Below are 21824 nucleotides of genomic sequence, written 5' to 3'. Positions count from 1 at the left end.
GCGTGGGGGAGCCGAAGAAGAGGTTTTGAGCCACATCCTGTCTTTGCCGCGCTGCAGTCCTCACCTCCATGTCCTCTGCTCTTCCTGCTCTGGCTTGAGTTGCAGAGTGCTGTAGCGTTTCCTGCCAGCGTCTGAGGGAGGCAGTGGAGTCCCTCTGCTTGCCAGCTGCCTGCAGCCAGGCACTGAGCCACCGTGCCCGGCCCCCGCCCCCCTGTTGCAGAGCTGCTCACAGACTGCTGCGGCGGCAGCGCCCGAGGGCATCTCGCAGGGCCCGCAGCAGACGGTCCACGTTGCAGCTGGTCGAGTTGCAGCCCATGAGGCCGATTCGCAGGACCTGGGAGGACAAGGATGTCTGCAGCACCCACTCTTGAGGCGACCCCCCTGCCAGCGAAGCGGCCAGCGGCAGAGTGCAGGCTCCCTTGCGGAACAGGGGACACAGGAGCGGCCATGTGCATGGCTGGGCACGAGTGAATGTGCACAGCTCCCTGATCGCTCCTGCCTAATGCTTGCTTCTTCCGAGGACGTGTCACCCTGCTAGTGACACTAGTGACACTAGTGCAGGGTTATGCAGTTACCTGCTGCAGTTGTGTATGGTTAGGAGCCCCTGTGTGTTGCTGGAGGTGTGTGTGGGGGTGTATTTCGGAGCCCCTCTGCATTGCTGGAGGCCATGTGATGCATCCAGCCCTGTGCTTGGCATTTTCACCAGCCAGCAACAAGTAGCTGTGGGGTGTGCTGCTGATAGATGTGGCCACAACTGGGTTCAGTGCCTGGCTGTGGTCAGTGAGAGGGGACAATGCTGCCCACCTTGCCCAGAGAAGGACCCAGGCCCCCAGCAATCTCGATGGCGTGGTTGTCCATGAGAAAGGCTACTATATCCTTCCAGTCGTAGCCCTCGGGCACCCTGACAGTGGTGACGGTGGGAAGTCTTGCCTTCTGGGGAAGAGAGAAGCTGGGTTAAACCTGCAGCTCCTGGCTGTGGCCCTGGCCCCCAGTAAGTCTGTGGCCTGCCAGGAGAGAGCATTACTGGAGGGGGATTTTTTTTCTCCAGCATTAAAACCTGCCCAGGCACATCTCCATCCCCTCAAGACCATGTCTTCCTCACCCTGCCTATGCACCATGGAGTTGGGCTTGCCCCATACCCACCTCCTCCTTCACAAAGAGCTCAAGACCCAGATCACGCAGGCCCTGACACAGTTGAACACAGTTAGCCTGGTGCTGCTCCCATGAGCTCTCCAGACCCTGTGGGCAGAGAGGAGGGAGAAGGTCATTGCTGCTGGGGTGGACCTCCTGGCACCTGCCCTTCTCCCAAGCACTGCCAGTGCCCCCCTGCCTGCCCAGTGCTGCTCACCAGCTCTGCCAGCATGGCTAAGCCTTCTCGTAGGCTGAAGAAACTGTTGATGGGTGCTGTGTGGTGATACCTGCAAAACCCAAGGGGCACCCAGGTGGGCTCAGTCCAGCCTGCGGCAGAGCAGGCTCCAGCTTGTGATGGGGGGAACTGGGGCACAGCATCCTTCTTCCTCTTCAACCAGCACAGAGGGGATGCAAATCTTGCAGGACCACTTTGTGACCAGCAAGACAGGGTGATGGGGAGACAGGGCATGAGCCCTGCAGGGCAGGCAGCCCCAGGCTGGGGCAAAGGCTGTGGGTGCAGGTGACCATGGCCCTCTGCTCTGGCACTGCCTGCTCTCACCTCCGCGGCTCCCCGTCGCAGCCCCAGTAGTTTGCCAGCCAGCCCATGTCCAGGTAGAAGGACAAGGGCTTCGTCTTCCTCCTTAGCATCTTCTCCCTGGCAAAGCAGAGCGCTGGGTAGAAGCTGGACCTTGACCTCACCAGCTCTAGAGTGGGGTCAGTCCTGTAGGAGTGTCCATCACTGCCCAGGGACAGGTTGAGCTCTGACCCCGCAGAGCTGCTGCTGGGTATGTGGGGCTGGAGCTGAAGGCTGGCACAGCAAGGAGGGTTACAGCCTCCCCCCAGCCCCACTGCATTTCCCTCTAGTAGGACAGGGTTGCTCTCACCTGGCTCGCTGGCTGAAGGAGATGAGGGCACTGCCCGGGGGGACATTGAGGACTTTCTGAGACCCTGAGTACAGAGCATCAATCTCTGTTTGAGAGAGGAAGCAGCTGCTTAGGGAACTGGGAGTGCCATTGGGAGCACACCCCCTGCCCAGCTGCAAGTGGTGAATGGGAAGCACAGGGTGGCACACACTGCAGGTCCTGTTGTGCTTGGCCTGCTTTGAGGGACACCCTGGCATTGCTGATGGTCCTCCGGAGTGTCTGTAGCTGCAGATGGACCAGTTTCTAGTGCTGCTAGCCTGAAATATGGTTGTGGAGCTGATCCCACTGCCTACCCTGCCTTGCCCAGGAGTGAACTCTCTTGCTCCCCGGGTGCCTCTGGTGCACTGTGTCTCTTACCCTGCTGGTCCATGAAGATGGGGGCTCCCCCAAGTGATGCCACCGCATCCACGATTAGCAGACAGCCATGCCTGTAGGAGTACAAAGCTTGGCTTGATGTCCCTGCCACCTCCTCTTGCCACTCCTATTAGCCCAGGCCCCAGATCCTGGTTCCCCTGATGCTGTTTCACTGATGTCATCTGCTTCCAGCACAGCAGAGCCAGAGGAGAGCTCAGGGCATGAAAATCCCTGTGCCCCAATCCCCAGTGGCAACCTTGGCATGCTGCCAGCCCCTGTAGGTGTCCACCACACACTGACCGGTGGCACAGCTCGCCCAGCCCCTCCAGCGGCTGCAGCACCCCAGTGGAGGACTCGCCATGGGTGATGAAGAGCACTGAGGGCTTGTGGTGCACCAGGCCCTGCATGAAATACAGAAGAAGGTGACTGCCCCCAGGGCTAGTTCATCCTCACCACCCCCACACTGTGGCTGGCACTCACCTCCTCTATGTCCCACTGAGTGAAGTACTCCCCCGGTGGCTTCAGCAGCTCATGGACACTGGCTCCTGGGAAGGGTTTAGGAAAAGGGTGGTGAGCTTTGGGCATACCTCCCACTGGGCAGCAACCTGTACCACAAGGGAGTTGGTCGTTCGTGAACCAGGAGCACAGCTGCCCACCAGGGTCTGACCTCCTGCAGATTTGCCCAGTGGGAGAGCCATAACCACCATCAATGGAGGGACATCACCTTGGAAAGAAACCTGGAGCGCTTCCTGGCTGTGGAAGCCATGCCACTCATCACTGCTGCTGGGACTGCAAGCCGGGGTCACATTCTGGCATCCCACCTGAAAACCCAGTCCCCTGAGTCCCATCAGCACCATCCAGCTGTCTCAGCCTACCTAATCTCCTGGCGATGTCGGCGGCGCGTTGTCCCCAGATGCCATTGATGGCCACCAGCGCGGTGTCACCGTGCTCCAGCAGATTGAGGAGGGCAGCCTCCATGGCACAGTGGCCAGTGCCACTGATGGCCAAGGTCAACTGGTTCTGTGTCTGGAAGGCATACTGGATGCCTGCCTTGATCTCGTCCATCACCTGTGGCAGCAGGGGACTCGCTGACACCACTGCTGCCCTCCTCATCCCAGCAGGGTGCTTGGAAGGGTGAGAGAGAGAAGGGGAGGAAGGCTGGGCTGAGTCAGCTCACCTGCAGCACCTCGGGGTGCATATGGCCTAGGAGCTGTCGGCCCCCTGCAGCCAGTATGCGGGGGGGCACATTGCTGGGCCCCGGACCCAGCAGCAACCTCTCTGGCACAGCCAAGGGCCGGAGCAGCCCCTGGGGCGGGGGAACGCGGAGCAGGCTGGTGGCCATCCCCAGGAGCCGAGCCCAGAGCAGAGGAGCAGTGGAGGCTGCCCTCACAGCAGACAGCACTGCACCACAGCACATCCTCTGCCAGCAGTCCCCAGCACCACCGTGGACCCTGACCCTGGGTCTTGGTGCCCCCCCCCGCCATGGGCCTGGACTCTGCCCCCGGCCACCTCCTCATCCAGTTAATGTGCCACCAGCACTGCCCCTGCTGTCTCAGCCCCCTCAGTTTGGGGGTTCCCCTCTTGCTAGTGCTGCAGGGGGGGTTGCTCCCCAGGCATGCTAGCCTCTGGGACTGGAAAACATTCCCACAGACACCATCCTCATGGCCTGCAGGACACTGGTTGATGGTTCCCAGTGCTGTCATAGCAGGTGGGATCCCTGCTCCTGGGTATGCAGCTCTCCTGTCACATGGGGTGGTTGTGTTGGGATTGGCTTGGCACAGCTGCCACGGTCATTGCTCCTCCAGCAGTACAAAGCTCTGTCAGCTAAGTCTCACTGATCAAGGAGCTGCCTTCTAGAAGCACCCTGGAAGACCATGAATGTCACCTATCTTGACACAGTCCCCCACAACTGGAGATGTTTAAGGCCAGGCTGGATGAGGCCTTGAGCAGCCTGGTCTAGTGGATAGTGTCCCTGCCCACGGCAGGGGACTGGAACTAAATGACCTTTAATGTGCCTTCCAACCCAAACCATTCTATGAATCTGTGAATGGCCTTCTCTCTACACTGAAGAGAGATGGTTTTGATGGGTGGACTGCCCAGTGGATAAGGAATTGGTTACATGGTTGCAGCCAAAGGGTAGTAGCCAACAGCTCAATGTCCAGACGGAGACAGGTGACAAGTGGTGTCACTCGAGGGTCTGTACTGGGACCAGTGCTGTTCAGTGTCTTCAGCAGTGATACAGTCGGTGAGATTGAGGCACCCTCAGCAAGTCTGCAGATGATACCATGCTGAGTGGTGTGGCTGGTAAGACTGAGAGACAGGGTGCCATCCAGAGGGACCTGGGCTGGCTGGAGAGGTGGGCTGCGAAGAACCTCCTGAGGTTCAATAAGGCAAAGTGCAAGGTCAGGGCAACCCTCAATATCAGTCCAGGTTGGGGGTGATGAGACTGAGGGCAGCCCTGCAGAGAAGGACTTGGGGGTGCTGGTGAGTGAGAAGCTGAACAGGAGCCAGCAGTGGGCACTGGCAGCACAGAAGGCCAGGGGCAGCCTGGGCTGCATCCAAAGCAGCATGGCCAGAGATGGAGAGAGGGGATCCTGCCCCTCACCTGCAGGGATGTGTCCAGCTGTGGGGCCCCAACAGAAGAGGAACATGGACCTGATGGAGAGGATCCAGAGGAGGCCACTAATATGATCAGGGGGCTGGAGCACCTCTCCTAAAAAGACAGGCTGAGAGAGTTGGGGCTATTCAGCCCTGGGGAAGAGAAGGCTCCTGGGAGACCTTAGAGCTGCATTTCAGTCTCTGCAGGGGACCTACAGGCAGGCTGGGCAGGGACTGTTCAGAAGGGGCTGTGGGGATAGGACAAGAGGCAATGGTTTGGAATCAGAGCAGGGCAGATTTAGGTTGGACGTCAGGGGGAAGTTCTGCACAGTGAGGCTGGGGAGACACTGGCACAGGCTGCCCAGGGAGGTGGTGGAACCCCCATCCTTAGAGACAGCCCAGGTCAAGCTTAAGAGGGCCCTGAGCAGCCTGCTTTAGTTGGAGGTGTCCCTGCTGACTGCAGGGGGGTTAGGCAAGATGATCTTTAAGGCTCCCTTTCAGCCCAATGCATTCTATGATTCTGTGATTCTCTGACACATGGCCCAAGGACAGCCACCTGGAGGAGACATAATTGGGGTGGTTTGCACAAGGGCAGAGCTGCAGGCCATGGCTACAGCTCCCACTGCAGACAGCAGTGCTCTGTGAGCTCAGCCTGGTTCACAGACATCACAGCATGTCCTGGTGATGCCACAGGCCATGTGTGCCTCTTCAGTATGCCCTGCCTGTCACTGTCCACATGTGACCAAAATCCATTGTATCATGCCCATCCTCTGGCATGTTCTCTGCTATCTGTACTCAGAAATTCCAACCAGCTGCCTGCTGCCAGCTCCTGGCAGGTCCAGGAGTGGGTCCCTGGCCACAGGTGCCACTCAGTGAGCAAAACTTTGGTCTCGAAATGACAATTATGAGGTGGAAAGTCCTTCCCAGCAGAACTAGGGCTGGTGGCTTGTGCTGAAGACAACTTGAAGAGGCATGTCATGCTGGCAATGGTGCCAGGCAAGAGCACTTCTGGCCAGGCAGCTGGATTGTCTGAGAGGAGCTGGGAGCCAGTGTGGCCAACACCACATATGGATGATGGAAACCGTGGTTAGGCTGGGGACCTCTGCCCAGTTGTCCTTTACTAAAGTGAAGATCAGAAGTCGTGATGCCCTAAGAGGTTCCAAGCCAGCCCCTTCCTGTTCCTCTGTCTGGGAGGACTCTCCCTGCTGGGGTTGCTGCCAGATGCTCATGGTGTCACTGAAAACAGTCCCTAAGACACTGGCAGGAAAGACCTGCTGGACACCCACCACCACTGCGGGTGAATGGATGAAGACCTCTCGGCTGCCTGTCTTCCAAGGAGGCTTGTGGAAAGGCTGGGGCAGGGAGGGGACATGTGACCTCACGGCTGGCATGGAGGGGCGAGGGTGGATGCACTGCTGGAAACAGCTGGCAGCAAAGACGTAATCTGCTTTCCGCGCTGGGCCTCAATTCCCCAGGGCAGATGGATGGGAGCCTGCCGTGTCGCTCCGGGGTTGTGGGGCGAGGGGCTCACCGGTCTGGGGTCTGAAGCAGCTCCACACCGGGGATGGGTGCTGGTAGACGAGGGCTGCCGGAGTCTGGGGGCCCAGGGCTGGCTCCGGAGCGGGGACCACGGTGCTGGTGGGAGGCCCAGGCGAGACAGTTCCCGAGGCAGGGTGCCGGCGGGACCGGGGTACCGCGCCTGGGGAAGCCGGGCGGGCGGGGGGGAACGGTTGCCGGGCGACGGTTGCCAGGTGACCAGGGGGCCCCGCCCCTGCCCGCGCCCTTAGAGCCGGTTCCGCAGCGCGGACCAGGGCTGGGGGGTGGGATGCGCTGACGTCACCGCTCCATCCCCAGCTCGCGATCTCCCGGTGCCCCCTCTGCCCCGGGCGGCGGCGGCGGCCAACCAGCGCGCGGGGCGGGGCGGGCGGGGACCGCAGGGGCGGGGCTGCCTCCATCCGCACCGGCACCGCACCGGCACCGGCATCGGCATCGCATCGCACCGCACCGGCATCGCACCGGCATCGCACCGCACGGCGCGGCTCGGCTTCATGCCCGCGCCCTCCAGCCGCGGCTGAGCGCTGCGCTCCGCCGCACAGGGCACGGGGACGAGCACGGGCACAGACAGAGGTAGGGGCGGACGGCACGGTGCCAGACTGGGCTGCTCCGCCACGCCTGACGCTGGCTGAGGAGGGGTCCCAGTGCTGCCGCCCCGGGAGGGCGCTGCCGCCCTTCTCGGCCCCGACAGCGGCGAGGCGTGGCGTGGGGGTGAGCGAGACCCCCCCCGCCGAGGGTCCGGCGGGGCTGGGGGCCTGCTGCTGGCAGCCATTTTGCGGGGAGCCCCGAGGCGCGGGGGAGGGCGGCCGGGCTGGAGAGGTCTTCCCGCGGGTCCCCGTCGCGGCCTCCGGTGGGTGCCGCCCCAGCTTCCAGAAGGATCTCGCCGCCGGGGTGGTGGGGGGGGCTTGCTGGGGACGGGGTGACGCCTCTGCAGCCCCGCTACCAGCCTGGGGCGGGGAGGGAGGGGATGCCGTCCCTGCAGCCCGTGAGAAGCGACACACGGAGCCCGCGTCCCCCCCCGAGGCAGCTTGGGGGCAGGTGTCGCTGTCTGTGAAGCCGAGACATCCTTAACGGTGCTGAGCAGCATCACGATGCTGGAAGGAGCCGCGGGCGCCCCTGGGGCTGTCATGGAGTGGGGGTGGGCTTACAAAACCGCGGCCAAGCCGCGGCTCTTGCTTGCTGCTGCTGAGCTTGCACTTGAGGGCAGCTAGGCAAGGGCTGCCATGTCACCGTGGGCCAGCGCTGATGGCTTCTCGTTGGAGGATGAGGGTGGAGGGGCAGGTGCAGAAGCCTGTGCTTGGGCACCCTGACTCCCAGGGAGTAGGCTCGCGCCTGCCCCATGGCTTTCTTCCTCTGCTCTTCCTCCTTCCACATGGGTCAGCATCTCCTCTCCTGGACCTCACAGACCTCCTGTGTGTGGGAGTCTCCTGCCTGCTTAGGTCCTACGCCCTCAGTGCAGGGCTTGGGGAGGACAGGGAGCCAGCTAGGCATCAGCCTTGTCACCCCGTGGCCATTCATCCACATGCTAGTTCCCAGAGCAGCCGCTCAGGTCAGGTGGTGGCTTTGGTGGTACAGAGAAGCAGGGGGAGGGACAGTAGACTTCCTTACAGGGTACAGTCAGGGATATGGTAGTCTCTGTCATCCCCACACGCTGCTGTTGACCTCCATTTTGAATGGGAGGTTGCAGCTGCCGCTGGCACAGATGCCACCACCACACCCTCGCCTCCCTATGTGTGGCCAGAGCTGTAGCCCCCAATCCCCTGGGGAGTGTTGGGATCTGTGTTCCAGCCCCCACCCCTGGCTGCCCATCCCTCTCTGTATCCAGCCATGCTGGCAACCGGCCAGAGCTCACTGCCTTTTCCATGCAGCTTTTCCCTGCCATGGGTTTTAGCATGCAGAAGAGAGGATGGAGAGGACAAGCGACAGAGTGTGAGTGGCCTTGCCTTTGTAGCAGGGACAAGGAGCTGGCTGGCAGCAAGTAGAACCAACTTCCTTCAATCTGCTACCTGCAAATTTAATCCACATTGAAACTCTCAACAAGCTTCAAACACTGTCCTGAAGCCATGTTCCCCATTGGGGTGGAAGTGAGGTGAGGAGGCACAGGGCAGACAGACATGATGGCATCACGGATGCAGAGGGGACAAATTTCAGCTGGGGCTGGCTGGGTTCCTGATCCTGCCCCTGCCCTGGGCTGTCCTCCAGGCTGCTTCCTCAGCTGCAGGTGCTGCTCCAGGGAAAACTGCACTGTCATGGTCCCTTGCACCGAGCAGGGCAGGACACAAGTGAAGGGCTGCCTCCAGGATTTGCTGTCAGGCACAGATGGTGCCTCTCCATCTGGGCCAGCTGCCTCCAATGTCCCTCACTGTCCTTGCTGTCCCCAAACAGCAGGAAGGGTCCCACAGTCCCAGATGGAGCTGGATGGGTCCCGACAGGGAGTGCAGATGAAGGGCTCATTAAAACAAAGCTTACCAGCAGCTGAGGGCACTACAGCTCGGGAGGCCACTGAGATTTGGGGGTGTTCTCAAACAAAAGAAGAAACTCAGCCCTTGGTCTGCCAGAACTGCCTGCAGCCGCAGCGAGGTGGCCCCTGCCCCATGCTGTGCACAGGGACTGCAGTGTCCTGCCTGTGCCGCCCCACGTTAGCATGCTCCAGCCCTGCAGCAGAGCACAGGCTGCATGGCGTGTCCCTGCAGAATCCTTAGGGAAAGAATTGGCTGCAGGTGGCACTTGGAGACAATGCTTCCTGTCCTACTGGCCACCTCATAGCCATGACAGGGGGGGGCTGTCAGTAAACTCTCTAGCTAATCTCTGCCTAGTTAATCTCAGTTGATCCAGTTAATCATTGCTCTCTTTTGCTGGGGCTGGTGGATGCGTCAGTAGGGATGGGCAGAGCACAGTGGGCTGCACAGAAAGTGCAGAAAGAGATGCCCTGCAGAACTGGGGACAGGCCTGGATGTGCCCCTGGCACCATGGCCCCAGGGACTCTGCTGCCTTCCTGAACTGTCTATTTCGTGGGTGGGAGTGGCCCAGGGAGGAGACAGAGAGGGAGCATGGCAGTGCTGCTGGCTTGCTCCCAGTGGAAGGCTGATAGCAGCCTATTGAATTTCTCTCGATGGCAGATTAAGCAGGCAGTGGCTGGCTGTCCCCAGGCAGAGTGAGTTGGCTGGGCTTGAGCCACCTCCTTACCCCTGCCCTGCCTGTCCACAGCCTGCCTGCAGTGTTCCCTCTCTCCGTGGGATGCTGGTGTGGCTGCTGGCCCCAGCTGGTGGTGCTGCCATGTCGGTGTGGGTGCAGGTCCAATTCCTGACCAAGACAGGAAAGTGAGAGCTGGAGGAAGGAGAGCTAAGCTGGGGGCTGGGGGCTGCCTAGAGTCTTTGCACTGCTGTGGCAGAGGTGGGCCAAGAGAGCTGTGGGCGAGCAGGAGGGAAGCAGTGTGGTGCTGGCAGAGGGAGCTGGAGGGAATGGATGGAGACAGAAAATGGAGCTTGCAGCTCTGCAGCAGGGAATGTGGGCAGGGAGAGCAGCCCATGGTGCTGAGCTAGGTGAGCCAGATGGCTTGCTGGGAATACACTGGGATGTGGGCAGCAGGATGGCCGGCAGAGAGGAAAGGTTCAGCTGATGAAGAGGGGGCTTCTCACAGCCAGTGAGGGTGGGCTGGGGGTGGCACTGGTGTAGGGCTGAGCAGGCCCTCCTGGCAGCAGGGGGCAAGCAGCCTCTGATGGAGGGCATGCAGCAAGACGTGATGCCTGGAAAAGTGGGATGAAGGAGAAATTTGAGCTTCTTTGTGAGAAGTGATAGAGGGGGGTCGTGGTGGGAACGGCGCAAGGGCAGCGGTCAGCCCTGGAGGGGGTGGGGTTGCTGAGGGATGTGCCGGCTTAGTGGCAGTGTCTCTCGCTGAGGGCTGTGCTGCCAGGTGGGAGCCCAGGGACCTGACCCACCACCCACTTTGCATCCCTTTGACCTGGAGAAACTGCAGTGCTGTCTGGGGGAGGAGAGGGAAGCATTTGACACGGGCAGTTTTCAGGTGCTGCATGGGATTTAGCCTGACAACAGAGCTATTGTTCCTGAGCGCCAGCGGTGCCTCAGGGTGGGGCAGCTTGAGCTGACTGCCTTGTTAGGATGCAGCCCTTCCACCCAGGAATATAGCCCATTGTTTCATGGGAAAGCCAACTTGTCCATTCCCCTTTGGCATGGAGTCCTGTCTAATTTTCCTTTTCTCTGCTATCTGAGAAAGCAGCAGAGTGCCTTCTGGCATGCAGCAGAGCCTGCTCGCTGGCTCAGGGACTCCATGCTGGTGTCAAGCACCCACTGAATGCACGCTCAGGAAAACCTGAGACCGAGTGCTTGGGCTGGTGGGAGTTAAGGGTGGGACTGCTGGCTATGCTGCAGCAGTGATATTTCAGCCGGGCAGTGAGAGGAGGGTTTGGGAATGATGGGAGGAGATTTGTCCTCCCCTTGCTGTCAGGGATGCAGTCTTGCTTCTAAACCAGGTGAAGCGTTTTTGAAAGACAGCACTGAGCTTTCAGTACTTTCTGGCTGCAGAGTTTTCCACTGAGCCATGATATACCTGCCTTTTGGCAGAGCATATATTGATTTGCTTTCCACCTCCTCGGATGTGAAACCAGAGCTGTCAAACCTCAGTTAGATTTTAAGGCACCCCCTTCTCTTGGGACACATTCTATTCTGTGGATTTATGTTTGTTGGGGTTTTTTTTCCCTCCTTTGCCACAAATTCATCTGTAATTTTCATTTCCACCGTAGGAAAACCTGTCTTTTGTTGAGGACTTGCTGCTCCACTTCCTTGTCAGGTCATTGTCTACGTAACCAGAGCTGTGCCTGATCTCCTCCACATATAGGAGAGAGCATCCTGCTGGCAAAGACCCATCTCAGAAGGGCACGGGGCATTTGCAAGCACTTGCAGGTGTCCTGCTGGCAGGGATGCCGGAGGAGCTGATGACTGCCCATGCTGTGGGGTGTGGAGCTCCTGTTCTGCTGGCAGGAGCCAGGGAGCAGGGGACGGGCAGGAGAGGGGATGGATTCTAGAAGCCAGCAATTGATTTGGTCAGGGCTGATGCCAAAGGACCCAGTGGTCAAGGGAAGGACTCGGTGTCTTTTTCAGTGCTTGTGAGGCCTAACTGGGGCTTGGGAAAGGTGGGAGTGGCTGCAGAAAGCCTGCACAGGACTGCTGGCTCTGAGAGGTGTTAAGGAGCAGTTGTGAGCTTGTGATTAATGATTTAAAAAGGAGTGGAAAAATGCTGGTGACCTGGGAGCTCCAGTGGGACGCCATTGGCTGTGTTCAGCAGCTGCCTCCTTTCTCACATGGATGCTGCAGTTTTCCTGCCCCTCCACACGGTCCTGCTGCCTGGACCCCGCTCTGCTGAAGCTGGAGCAGAGGCAGGAGGCTTGGGTGATGGACAGGGGCTTCTGGGCTTGCTTTCAGGTGAGGGTCTGCTTTCTGAGTACTGCTGACACTGGGATGCAAACAGTGCTCGTTGGGGTCATGCTGATGCTGACAGTGCCAACAGGTCCCTCTCACCTGCTGTGGGCAGCTACAGGTGATGCTGCAGGGTGGTGGAAGCTATGGATGGAGCCCTAGGGTAAGGGCAGGGATGTGCCCTGGGACTGATCAGGGAGTCCTGACCTGAGATACGAGGGGTTAAGTGGGAGAAGCCAAATGCAGGCAGAATGAGGGACGAAGCACCTTTCTTACAGAGCAGGGGAGGTTGTGTTGCACAGACTCTCGGTGTTTCCAGTGCAGCTATGAGGTGGGGACTGGGGAATGAGCTTTCCTAACCTTGTCCTCTCCCCTTGCAGCACAGCCACTGCTCCCTGACAGCAGGAACCCCCAGCTGGAGCGATGGCAGGGGCGTCAGTGAAGGTAGCAGTGCGCGTCCGGCCCTTCAACTCCCGGGAGATGAGCCGGGAGTCCAAGTGCATCATCCAGATGTCAGGAAGCACCACCAGTGAGTGCCGCTCTCGGGGGCTGGGGGCTTGGAAAGGCTTTGACTGCTGCCTGGGGAGGATTGCTCCTGGTCTGGCCTCAGCAGCAAGCACTGGGCTGCTGGCATCTTTGCTGTTGTTTGGAGGAGGGCATCTAGGGGTGGATGCCACCTTTCCCACCGGGAAATGCAGTCCTGCTGAAACAGCACTGGTGGTGTCTGTGTGGCACTGAGCCCCTGGGCTTTGGTGATACTGAATGGGGCAACATCCCAGGACAGGCAACAGAGGAAGAAGAATGAGAAGAACTTGAGAATTCTGGTGTGTGCATGTGGGTTTTCAGAGTGCCTGGCCCATTGTTGCCTGCCCAAGTGTGGAAGCTGTGCACTGGCCAGTGAGTGTCTGCTGACAGCCCTACGTGGCTGGGTGCCATGCAGTGTGGCTTGCTGGGACCCATTCCTGCTTCCATGGGGCCTGGAGCTTCAACACCAGCAGGATGGAGGGGTGGGAGCACGGTTTGCCAAGGGATCAGCGTGCTCGAGGAGTGGGGATGTAGCGTGGAGTCTTGTGGCCAACGTCCTGCCAGGAGCCTGTCTGGGATTTGCCCCTCTTTTAATAATGGCTGTTGGAAGTACAGGGTGGGAAAGGCACTCAAATCCCTCCTCTTTGGCTCTGGAAGCCTCCAGATGGGGCAGTGTCTAAAATAGCTCCCTCCCTGCCTGTCTGCCTGGGGCTTGCTGCGTCACTGGCGCTGGTGGGTGAAACACCGGCGCCAGCCACCCCCGCAGTGCGCACTGCCGGGCTGCCATGACAACCCCCGTGGGGAGGGAGAGGAGGGCACCCAAGCATCCAGTGCAGCCCTTTGACCCCACTGGGTCCCACATTCACCCTGGGCCTGGGGAGCAGGAATGAGGGGATCCGAGAGGCAATGTCTGCTGGTTTCTGGCATCTCAGGGGAGCTCTCCCTGCCTGGTTGTGCAGGGACACTCCATCTGCCTGGGGTGTAGCAGGGAAGGCTTTCTGGCCCCGGGCAGGCAGGGCAGACATCCCTTCTGGCCCTGACTTGCAGGGGAACCTACCATGCCCCAGGCCCAGTCAAGAGCATCAGGCATCCCCCACCTGCACTGTGGCTGTGTTTTGTTAGAGTGATCTGCTCCTGCCCATCCTGCCAGCCACAGACTTGCTCTGCAGCCCCCACAGAGGGCTGGCAGGGCTGTGGGCAGGGGCAGTGTCCTGGCCAGCCCTTTGCCGACAGCAAGGTTTTTCATCTGTGAATGGATGAGCTGCCAGCTAATCCCCTCAGCTGGGGGGTGGGTGCCAGGGGGGCTTTGGTGCCTGGTTCCTCTGCAGCCAGGGGCAGGCAGGAGGATGCCAGTAGTGTTGCCTGCTCCCCTTGCAAAGCAGCACTCCCTCAGCCCCCAGCTTCCTGCAGAGAGGCCAAAAATAAATTTTTTTGGGGGGTGAGAGCAAGTTTCCTCCTTCTTGGGTTGATTTGCAGATTCCCCTGCACATATCAAGGCAGGGGACAAGCTTTGTGGTGGACAGCAGGGGCTGGGAACCAGGGCAGGAAGGGATCAGCCCATCTCTGCCCTCCTTTTCTCCTCTAATATAGAGCCGCCAGCTCCTCAGCTCACTGTGCCACAGCTGCCTGCCTGCCTGCCAACACTGCTGCTTTGTTCTCCTGGTCTCCCCTCTCTGGGGACCAGCCTGGGCACCAACACCCGGGCCCCTCCCCTGGCAGATCTCATCAGGATGGCAAGGAAGGCACAGTGGCTTTCATTCCAGGAGGCCATTCATATGCTCTGACCAGAGCCATGCCTCCACAGGCTTTACAGCACGATGAATGTTTTCTGTCCCCTGCATCTTGGGCTTGATCCTTCTCGGTGCTTGCCCACTCTGCTGGCTCTTTAGGGCAAAGACCAGGCCATCTCCAGATGTTTTTCTCCTCCCTCTCTTGCCTGTATGTCTGTCTCCCCCTTCCCCCTCCCTTTTTTCCCCTTTTTAATCCCCTTTGGCCAGGGCATGACTCTTTTGCAGCAGCTTTGCAGAAGCCCTGAGATGCCTGGTGACCAGAGAGGAAAAATCCCACCAGCAGCAGCGTGGGGAGGGGAATGCTGCTGGTCTCAGCGTGCTCCCTTCTCCCCTGTCCCACATTTTCATGGCCTGCTGGGACAGCTGCACAGCTGCAGCCAAGATGCCCAGAGCTGTCCTCAACGGATCCTTTGCCCTGTGCCTGGCATAGGCTGGCACTGGGATGCAGAACAGCTGCCTTGTGCAGCCCCATCCTGCCTGCTCCTGGTTTTGCCTTTTTTTGGGTGGTGATGCTCCTGTTCACTCTAATGAGGGTCACCTTTGCAGGGCAGAGAAAGACCTGAGCTGGGGGAGCTGCGTGGCATGGCAGAGCTGCCAGATGAACCCTGGGAATCATTGGAGATGCTCCACCTGACTTCTTCCATAGCCCCTGCACCTGATTCTCTTTGGTACAGCCACTCACACGCCCTCAACACCCCAACCAGGCACCAGCAGGGCTAGGTAGCCCCTGGGTCTCTGGTGCAGACAGGCCAGGTGCCCTTTCAGTCTGGATCTCAGCAGGGATCTCCCTGCTGGCATCTGCAGGATGGGCAGCTCCTGCAGAGGTATCACTTCCCAGCCCTTTCTCCTGAGGCAGCAGCTCTGGCTGTGGTAATGATTCCGCCCTGGATGCAGGAGGCATCTGGAGCGTCAAAGTCGCACTGCCTCCAGGGGCCAGGCAGGCATGGATCCAGTACCCAGGTCCTCTTTGGTACTGGAGTTGGCTCCTGCCTTCAGCAAGGGGCATCCAGGCAGCACCATGCTGTGGTTTTGTAGTCAGGGCTGGACCTTGACCCCACTTCCCACCCTCTCTCTGCCTCTCTTGCTGTGTTTGCAGGCAGGGATAGGCAGGTCTCAGGCCAGAAGTGGTGCATCTCTCCCAGGGAAGAATCTGTCAGAACTGTCTGGGTTGCAAAACCCGTCTGAGATCATGAGTCCAGCTGTCAGCTCACTAACCATGGCCACAAGAGCCATGGCCACAGCTTCTTGAACACCTCCAGGCATGGGGACTCCACCACCTCCCTGGGCAGCCTGTGCCAATCCCTGACCACTCTGGCAGCAAAGACATTCTTCCTCCTCTCCAACCTCAGCCTCCCCTGGCACCATTTCAGGCCATTGCCTCTCCTTCCATCACCTGAGAGTAGGGAGCAGAGCCCAACTCCCACCTGGCTCCAGCCTTCTCTCAGGGAGCTGCAGAGAGCAATGAGGTCTCCCTCAACCTCCTCTTCTCCAGGCTGAACACCCCCAGCTCCCTCAGCTGCTCCTCCCCAGCCCTGCTCTCCAGACCTTTCCTCAGCTTTGTTGCCCTTCTCTGGCCCTGCTCCAGCTCCTCAGTGTCCTTCTTGGAGTGAGAGCCCAAAACTGAACCCAGTGTTTGAGGTGTGGCCTCACCAGTGCCCAGTAGAAGGGCACAATCCCTGCCCTTCCCCTGATGGCCACACCATTACTGATCCAGGCCAGGATGCTGGTGGCTTTCTTGGCTGCCTGGGCACATGCTGACTCATGTTCAGCTGCTGTCAACCAGCACCACTAGGTGCTGTTCTGCCAGGCAGTGGTGGTAGTGGAGGAGGACTTTGGAGCAGACAGCATCTCTATGTGTAATGCCATACACCAGGGCATCTGGCTTCACAGGGAGTGGGCTGCACTATGCCTGGAGCTGTTTGGGAAAGTCCCAGCTTGGATCCAGAGCAGATGCAAATCCTGGCCAAGCAGCAGATCTGAGGCAGGGCAAGGTTGGGGCTTCAGGGAATGGAGCTCTGTTGGCCTCCTCGTCCCTGGCCATGGCAGGGAGCATCTGGAGGCTGTGGGCACAGGAGCTGCACTGTGCCACACTGCAAGGTCATTCCAATGTCACCTAACATGGCTGGTGGCTGGATCTCGTGATCACCCCTCTGGTTTGGGTTTCTTCTGATGCATCTGTTCTTGCAGAAAAAAGCCACACTGCAAACACTCTACAGGAGGGGACAAAAAAGGCAGCAAATGAGGAAGAGAAATGATGCAGTCTCCAATTTCCATGGCAACGTCCTTTTCACCAGAGGATGGGAAAAAGCAGGCTCTTGTTTCCACTGTTGAGAGCCCTTAATCACCCTGCTGGGGCTAGGTACTGAAAAGGAGGCTCAGGGAAGGCAAGGCAGGAGCTGGAGAGGGCCTGGGCAGCCCTGACGGGGCTGCACCCGCTCCCACCCCACAGTGCAAGGATGTCTGCCTTTGGGTATGGGTCCTCCAGCTGTGGGGTGGAAGAAGGCTGTGATCCTTCTGTGCAGGTCTGGGCTCTCACAGGCAGCTGCTGAAGCAAGAAGGAGCCTGAGGGATGGAGCCATCTCCTCTACACCGTGCCCAGCAGGACGTCTGGGCAAGGCTCTGCCCTGCTCTTTCACTGGGGCAGGCTCTGCTGGACGTGGTACCCAGCATTTCTCCTAGGACTGTTGGACTTTGGTGGCTCTGGGCCCATCTGTGGGGCTGGAGGGTCTTGGTCCCACTCTCCAGGACCGCTTTGTATTGAACTCCACCACCCTTCCCTTCTCGTGAGTGGGGCATGGGTGGCCTCATTCTCCCATCTGTTTGCCCCTAGCTATCCTGAACCCGAAGCAGCCCAAAGAGACACCAAAAAGCTTCAGCTTTGACTATTCCTACTGGTCCCACACCACGGTAAGCGGGGGGAGGTCTGAGCCCACTCGGAGTGCTAGGCTGCTCTGGGGAGAGGCAGGAGAACCTCCCTGCCACATTTCTCCTTGCCCTCCTCCTCTCTGCAGCCTGCAGACATCAACTATGCATCTCAGAAGCAAGTGTACCGGGACATTGGCGAGGAGATGCTGCAGCACGCCTTTGAAGGCTACAACGTCTGCATCTTTGCCTACGGGCAGACAGGGGCTGGAAAATCCTACACCATGATGGGGAAGCAGGAAAAAGACCAGCAAGGCATCATCCCACAGGTACCACCTGGTCCCAGTAGGATGCTCAATGGAAAAGTGGCATGAGGAGTGAAGAGGGGAGCGGGGTGAGAGTGGGGCCAGGTGTACCACAGCTCTGCCATGGCAGTGACCTAGCACGGCTCTGCTGGAGGGTGGAGGGACAGGGAGGGGCACACTGGGCTGCTCTGAGCCAGGGTGATTTACAGCCTGGCAGCACAAGGTCAGCATCTGTGGGCAGCAGGAGTCCCAGCACCGAGCTGCCACTGGCTGCTCTGGCCAAGGGCTGCTGGGTGCTGGCTCAGCAGAGTGGCAAGGCAAGACCTCTGGGCATGCTGAACACCTGTATCAGCAGTGAGGGTTCTGCCAGCTCCCCAGAAGCCATTCTGGCACTCAGGGCTCTGATTTTTGGGGTGAGAACGTGTAAGTCCCTGTGGGCTGAGTCCCCCAGGCAGGAGCAGCCTGGCAGGAAGCTGAGCAGCCTTGGCTCTTCTCTCCACAGCTGTGTGAGGATCTCTTCTCCCGCATCAACGACACGACCAATGACAACATGTCTTACTCTGTGGAGGTAGGCACTCCATTGCCTGCTAGTCTGGCTCCAGCCTCCCCCCCTGCCTCTGCAAGCCATGCTGCTGTGCAGGTCTCTCTTTTGGGGGGTCCCAACCTTGGGTGTGGGGTAGGCGAGCAGGACCTGATTTTGCCTATCTGCTGCCAGCCACTAGCCTTGCCCATGCCCTCTGCTCTAGGTGAGCTACATGGAGATATACTGTGAGCGTGTGAGGGACCTCCTGAACCCCAAGAACAAGGGGAACCTGAGGGTGAGGGAGCATCCCCTTATGGGTCCATATGTTGAGGACCTTTCCAAGCTGGCTGTGACCTCCTACAATGACATCCAGGACCTCATGGACTCTGGGAACAAGGCCCGGTGAGTTGCGACAGCAGGAGATGGCCAGGACTGGAGAGCCTGCAAGACATTTCCAGAAGGTCCTGGCTAACTTCCTTGCTTTGCCAGCCTGGCTGCTCTGAAGGTGGGAGTCTCCTCCTGTCTGAGCACCAGGTACCAACTCCTTATTTTCACATCACCTTAAAATGCCCTGGAGGCAGCAGGAGAAGCCTGGACTTCTGCACATCTCCTCCCAGAGTCCTCTCCAATTCTGCAGACTTGCCTTCCCATCATGTACTCTATCCTGAAATGAGCCCTGGTGCCACTGCCAGCCACTCCAGTGTCTCCTGCAGAGTGTTAGACCTCCCTGTCCTCCTCTTCCCACAGCACGGTGGCTGCCACCAACATGAATGAGACCAGCAGCCGCTCCCACGCCGTGTTCAACATCATCTTCACACAGAAGCGGCACGATGCCGAAACAGACATCACCACTGAGAAGGTGAGAGCAGAGCCCAAGGGACTGGGAGAACCTGCATGGACCTGGTAAGGGCTTCATGTCCTATTGACAGCACTTGGGATGAGATGGTGCAGCCTGATGGAGGGTGGGAACGGGATGGAGATAAGTCCCACGTGCACTCTGGGCCCATGATCCTTCAAGGGACTGGCCCATGGACAGGGTACTTGGCAGATTTTGCCCTCCCACCATGCCTGCAAGGATGTTATCCTTGCTCCTGGCCAAATCTCACTGCCTTCAGAGCGGTGTCACCTGGCAAGAGATCTTTGTCCCCTCCTTGGCTCCATGCCGACACCTGGTGTGCTATGCCTGCTGGTGCTGACAGCCTCCTCTCTTCCTGCAGGTCAGCAAGATCAGCTTGGTGGACCTGGCAGGGAGTGAGCGAGCTGACTCCACTGGTGCAAAGGGCACGAGACTAAAGGTGAGAGCTGGCAGGAGGCCCTCTTCTGCTGGTGGGGATATTGTGTCCTACCCCCTTGTCCTCAGCTGTGACATTTCCTTTCTCTGCTTCCTTGCCCACTGTGCTGCTAAAATCCTTTGCATTGGTTTGAAGCTGAAGGAAAATAGGCTTAGACTGGATCTTAGGAAGAAGGTCTTCAGTACAAGGGTGGTGAGACTCTGGAACTGGTTGCCCAGGTTGTGGATGCCCCTTCCCTGTGGAGACGTTCAAGACCAGCCTGGATGAGGCCTTGAGCAGCCAAGTCTAGTTGAGAGGTGGCCCTGCCCATGGCAGGGGGTTGGAGCAGATGATCTTTAAGGGCCCTTGCAACCTGAGCCATTCCAGGATTCTGTGACCTGGTTTTGTTTGAAAGCTGCCCGCTGGCAGTTCTACCAGGGTCCAGGAGTCTCTGCTGGGAGGTGCTGGTTATCCAGGAGAGCTCTTTGCCCACCCTATATTGCCCCCATCCTCCTGGTACTCTGGGCTATAGTGTCTCTCTGAAATGGAGCCTGAGCATCTGGGCCTTTCCTCTTTCCACCAGGAAGGAGCAAACATCAACAAGTCGTTGACCACACTGGGGAAAGTCATCTCTGCCCTGGCTGAAATGGTAGGTAGCTGGGGCACAGACTAGCAACAATCCCATGGGGAAATGGGCTCAGCTCAGCAGAGGTGGGCTCAGCTCCCAGGGGTGGAGCATCCCAGCTCTGAGGGACGGGCAGATACATCGAACGAGTCCAGAGAAGAGCAATGAAGTTGGTGAGGGGTTTGGAACACAAGCCCTATGAGGAGAGGCTGAGGGAGCTGGGGTTGCTTAGCCTGGAGAAGAGGAGACTCAGGGGTGACCTTATTGCTCTCTACAACTACCTGAAGGGAGGTTGTAGACAGGTGGATGTTGGTCTCTTCTCCCAGGCACCCAGCACCAGAACAAGAGGACACAGTCTCAAGCTGTGACAGGGGTGGTTTAGGCTGGATGTTAGGAGAAAGTTCTATACAAGGAGAGTGATTGCTCATTGGAATGGGCTGCCCGGGGAGGTGGTGGAGTCTCCATCACTGGAGGTGTTCAGGAGAAGACTTGATGGGGTGCTTGGTGCCATGGGTTAGTTGTTTGGGTGGTGTTGGATTGGTTGATGGGTTGGACGTGATGATCTTGAAGGTCTCTTCCAACCTGGTGTATTCTATGTATCCCAAGCTGTCTCAGGGCTGGGGAGGCTGCTGACTCCCCAGAACCCTGTTCCCACTGCTGTCTTGGGACACAGGGGGCTGTGGTGGGTGCTGAGGAGGGGAGCAGCTCACTCAGTCTCTCCTCTTCCTTTACAGGACTCAGGGCCAAACAAGGTAGGTGTCCTGGCCAGGCTGGGTGAGTCAAGGCTTTGTTTTTTAGGCACAGTTGGGTGGGAGTGTGTCACAGGGTGGTTTTGGGGTGAGGCTTTACCTGCACCTCAGCCATGCTTCTCCAAGAGACTGGCAGAGGCCTCAGCATCCCTATCACCCTCCTCGCCCTGTGGCTCACGGTGCCTGGTGTTAAACAACCACCCTGGCCCAGGCAGAGCCCATGGAACTGACCAGAGCTGCCTGAGGTTGCCATGGCCTGGCAAAGCTATCCTCCTCCGAGTCCCCATGGCTTGGGACCAGCTGTCACCTGCCCTTAAAAGAGAGCAGGAAGTCTGACAGCTCTTCTCTCTGCTCTCCATGCCCCAGAACAAAAAGAAGAAGAAGACTGATTTCATCCCTTACCGTGACTCAGTACTCACCTGGCTGCTGCGGGAGAACCTGGGTGAGGACATGGGTGGGGGTGTGGGCTCAGTGGCAGGCATGGTTGCTGGGCAGTGGGTGATGGCTGGCACTGGAACCAGCCTCTCCCTGAGGTGAGTGCATCTGTCTGGGCAGGGGGCAACTCCAGGACAGCCATGGTTGCTGCTCTCAGCCCTGCTGACATCAACTACGATGAGACCCTCAGCACCCTCAGGTAGGAAGCAGTCCCCTGGTCTCCCAACAGTGGGCAGGGACAGAGGGTGTCTCTGAAACACCAGCACTGCCACGTGCTCTCTTCACCTCTGTAGCAGCACTGGCTGGGGGGTGCAATCTCAGACAAGAGGCCAAGAGATTGTCCTGGTGCTGGGATCTTCCAAAGGATTGTTTGCAGGAGAGGGCCATGGCACTCTTCCTTGCCCAGCAGCTGGGGATTTGCCCCTCTGCCACTGCTCAGGACCCTGCCCTTCCCCAGGTACGCTGACCGTGCCAAGCAGATCCGCTGCAATGCGGTCATCAATGAGGACCCCAACAACAAACTGATCCGGGAGCTGAAGGACGAGGTGGCACGGCTGCGTGATCTGCTCTACGCCCAGGGCCTGGGGGACATCATTGACAGTAGGTACCCCCCGGGGCCCTCGGGCAATGGCTCCAGGCAGAGGCCAGCTGGAGTCCCCTCTGTGGGAGGACTGCAACTGCCCTGCGTCCTGCTCTGCCAGCCCTGCGGCAGCACGGTGCTGCCCACGCGTGGCTGGGATGCCTCT

General features: G+C 59.0%; 2 protein-coding genes across 2 annotated transcripts in view; one reads left to right on the top strand and one right to left on the bottom strand.

Moving 5' to 3' along the window:
• Positions 1-226: 226 nt before the first annotated feature.
• On the bottom strand, positions 227-3807 carry AGXT (alanine--glyoxylate aminotransferase). The gene is made up of 11 exons (XM_009906383.2): positions 3586-3807; positions 3284-3476; positions 2889-2953; positions 2709-2809; positions 2412-2482; positions 2016-2100; positions 1691-1786; positions 1349-1418; positions 1144-1239; positions 805-933; positions 227-334 (listed from the first exon to the last, which is right to left on the bottom strand). Exons 1-11 carry the CDS (start codon positions 3748-3750, stop codon positions 227-229), a joined length of 1179 nt encoding a protein of 392 aa, XP_009904685.2. The 5' UTR covers positions 3751-3807.
• A 3211-nt stretch (positions 3808-7018) lies between these two features.
• KIF1A (kinesin family member 1A) overlaps positions 7019-21824 on the top strand; it is a 44871-nt gene continuing 30065 nt past the window's right edge. Inside the window, exons 1-13 of the mRNA XM_054166762.1 lie at positions 7019-7133; positions 12374-12522; positions 17139-17215; positions 17320-17499; positions 17978-18043; positions 18222-18400; positions 18746-18857; positions 19216-19293; positions 19853-19918; positions 20629-20646; positions 21010-21085; positions 21199-21277; positions 21536-21678. Of these exons, the coding sequence (XP_054022737.1) occupies positions 12417-12522; positions 17139-17215; positions 17320-17499; positions 17978-18043; positions 18222-18400; positions 18746-18857; positions 19216-19293; positions 19853-19918; positions 20629-20646; positions 21010-21085; positions 21199-21277; positions 21536-21678 (1180 nt within the window). The 5' untranslated portion in view covers positions 7019-7133; positions 12374-12416. The remainder of the gene's footprint in view (positions 7134-12373; positions 12523-17138; positions 17216-17319; positions 17500-17977; positions 18044-18221; positions 18401-18745; positions 18858-19215; positions 19294-19852; positions 19919-20628; positions 20647-21009; positions 21086-21198; positions 21278-21535; positions 21679-21824) is intronic.

The sequence above is a fragment of the Dryobates pubescens genome, chromosome 13 (assembly GCF_014839835.1).
Source record: "Dryobates pubescens isolate bDryPub1 chromosome 13, bDryPub1.pri, whole genome shotgun sequence".
Taxonomy (NCBI): Eukaryota; Metazoa; Chordata; class Aves; order Piciformes; family Picidae; genus Dryobates; species Dryobates pubescens.
The sequence above is the reverse complement of the archived record's forward strand: the minus strand, read 5'-3'. Positions and strand labels throughout refer to the sequence as shown.

Excerpts from the sequence above, each read along its gene's own strand:
- AGXT (XM_009906383.2), bottom strand. The coding sequence starts at position 3,750 with ATGGCCACCAGCCTGCTCCGCGTTCCCCCGCCCCAGGGGCTGCTCCGG. Across the intron at positions 1,419-1,690 it reads TGCGACGGGGAGCCGCGGAG|GTATCACCACACAGCACCCA; the intron begins GTGAGAGCAGGC and ends TGGGTTTTGCAG. Across the intron at positions 934-1,143 it reads AGCTCTTTGTGAAGGAGGAG|AAGGCAAGACTTCCCACCGT; the intron begins GTGGGTATGGGG and ends TCTCTTCCCCAG.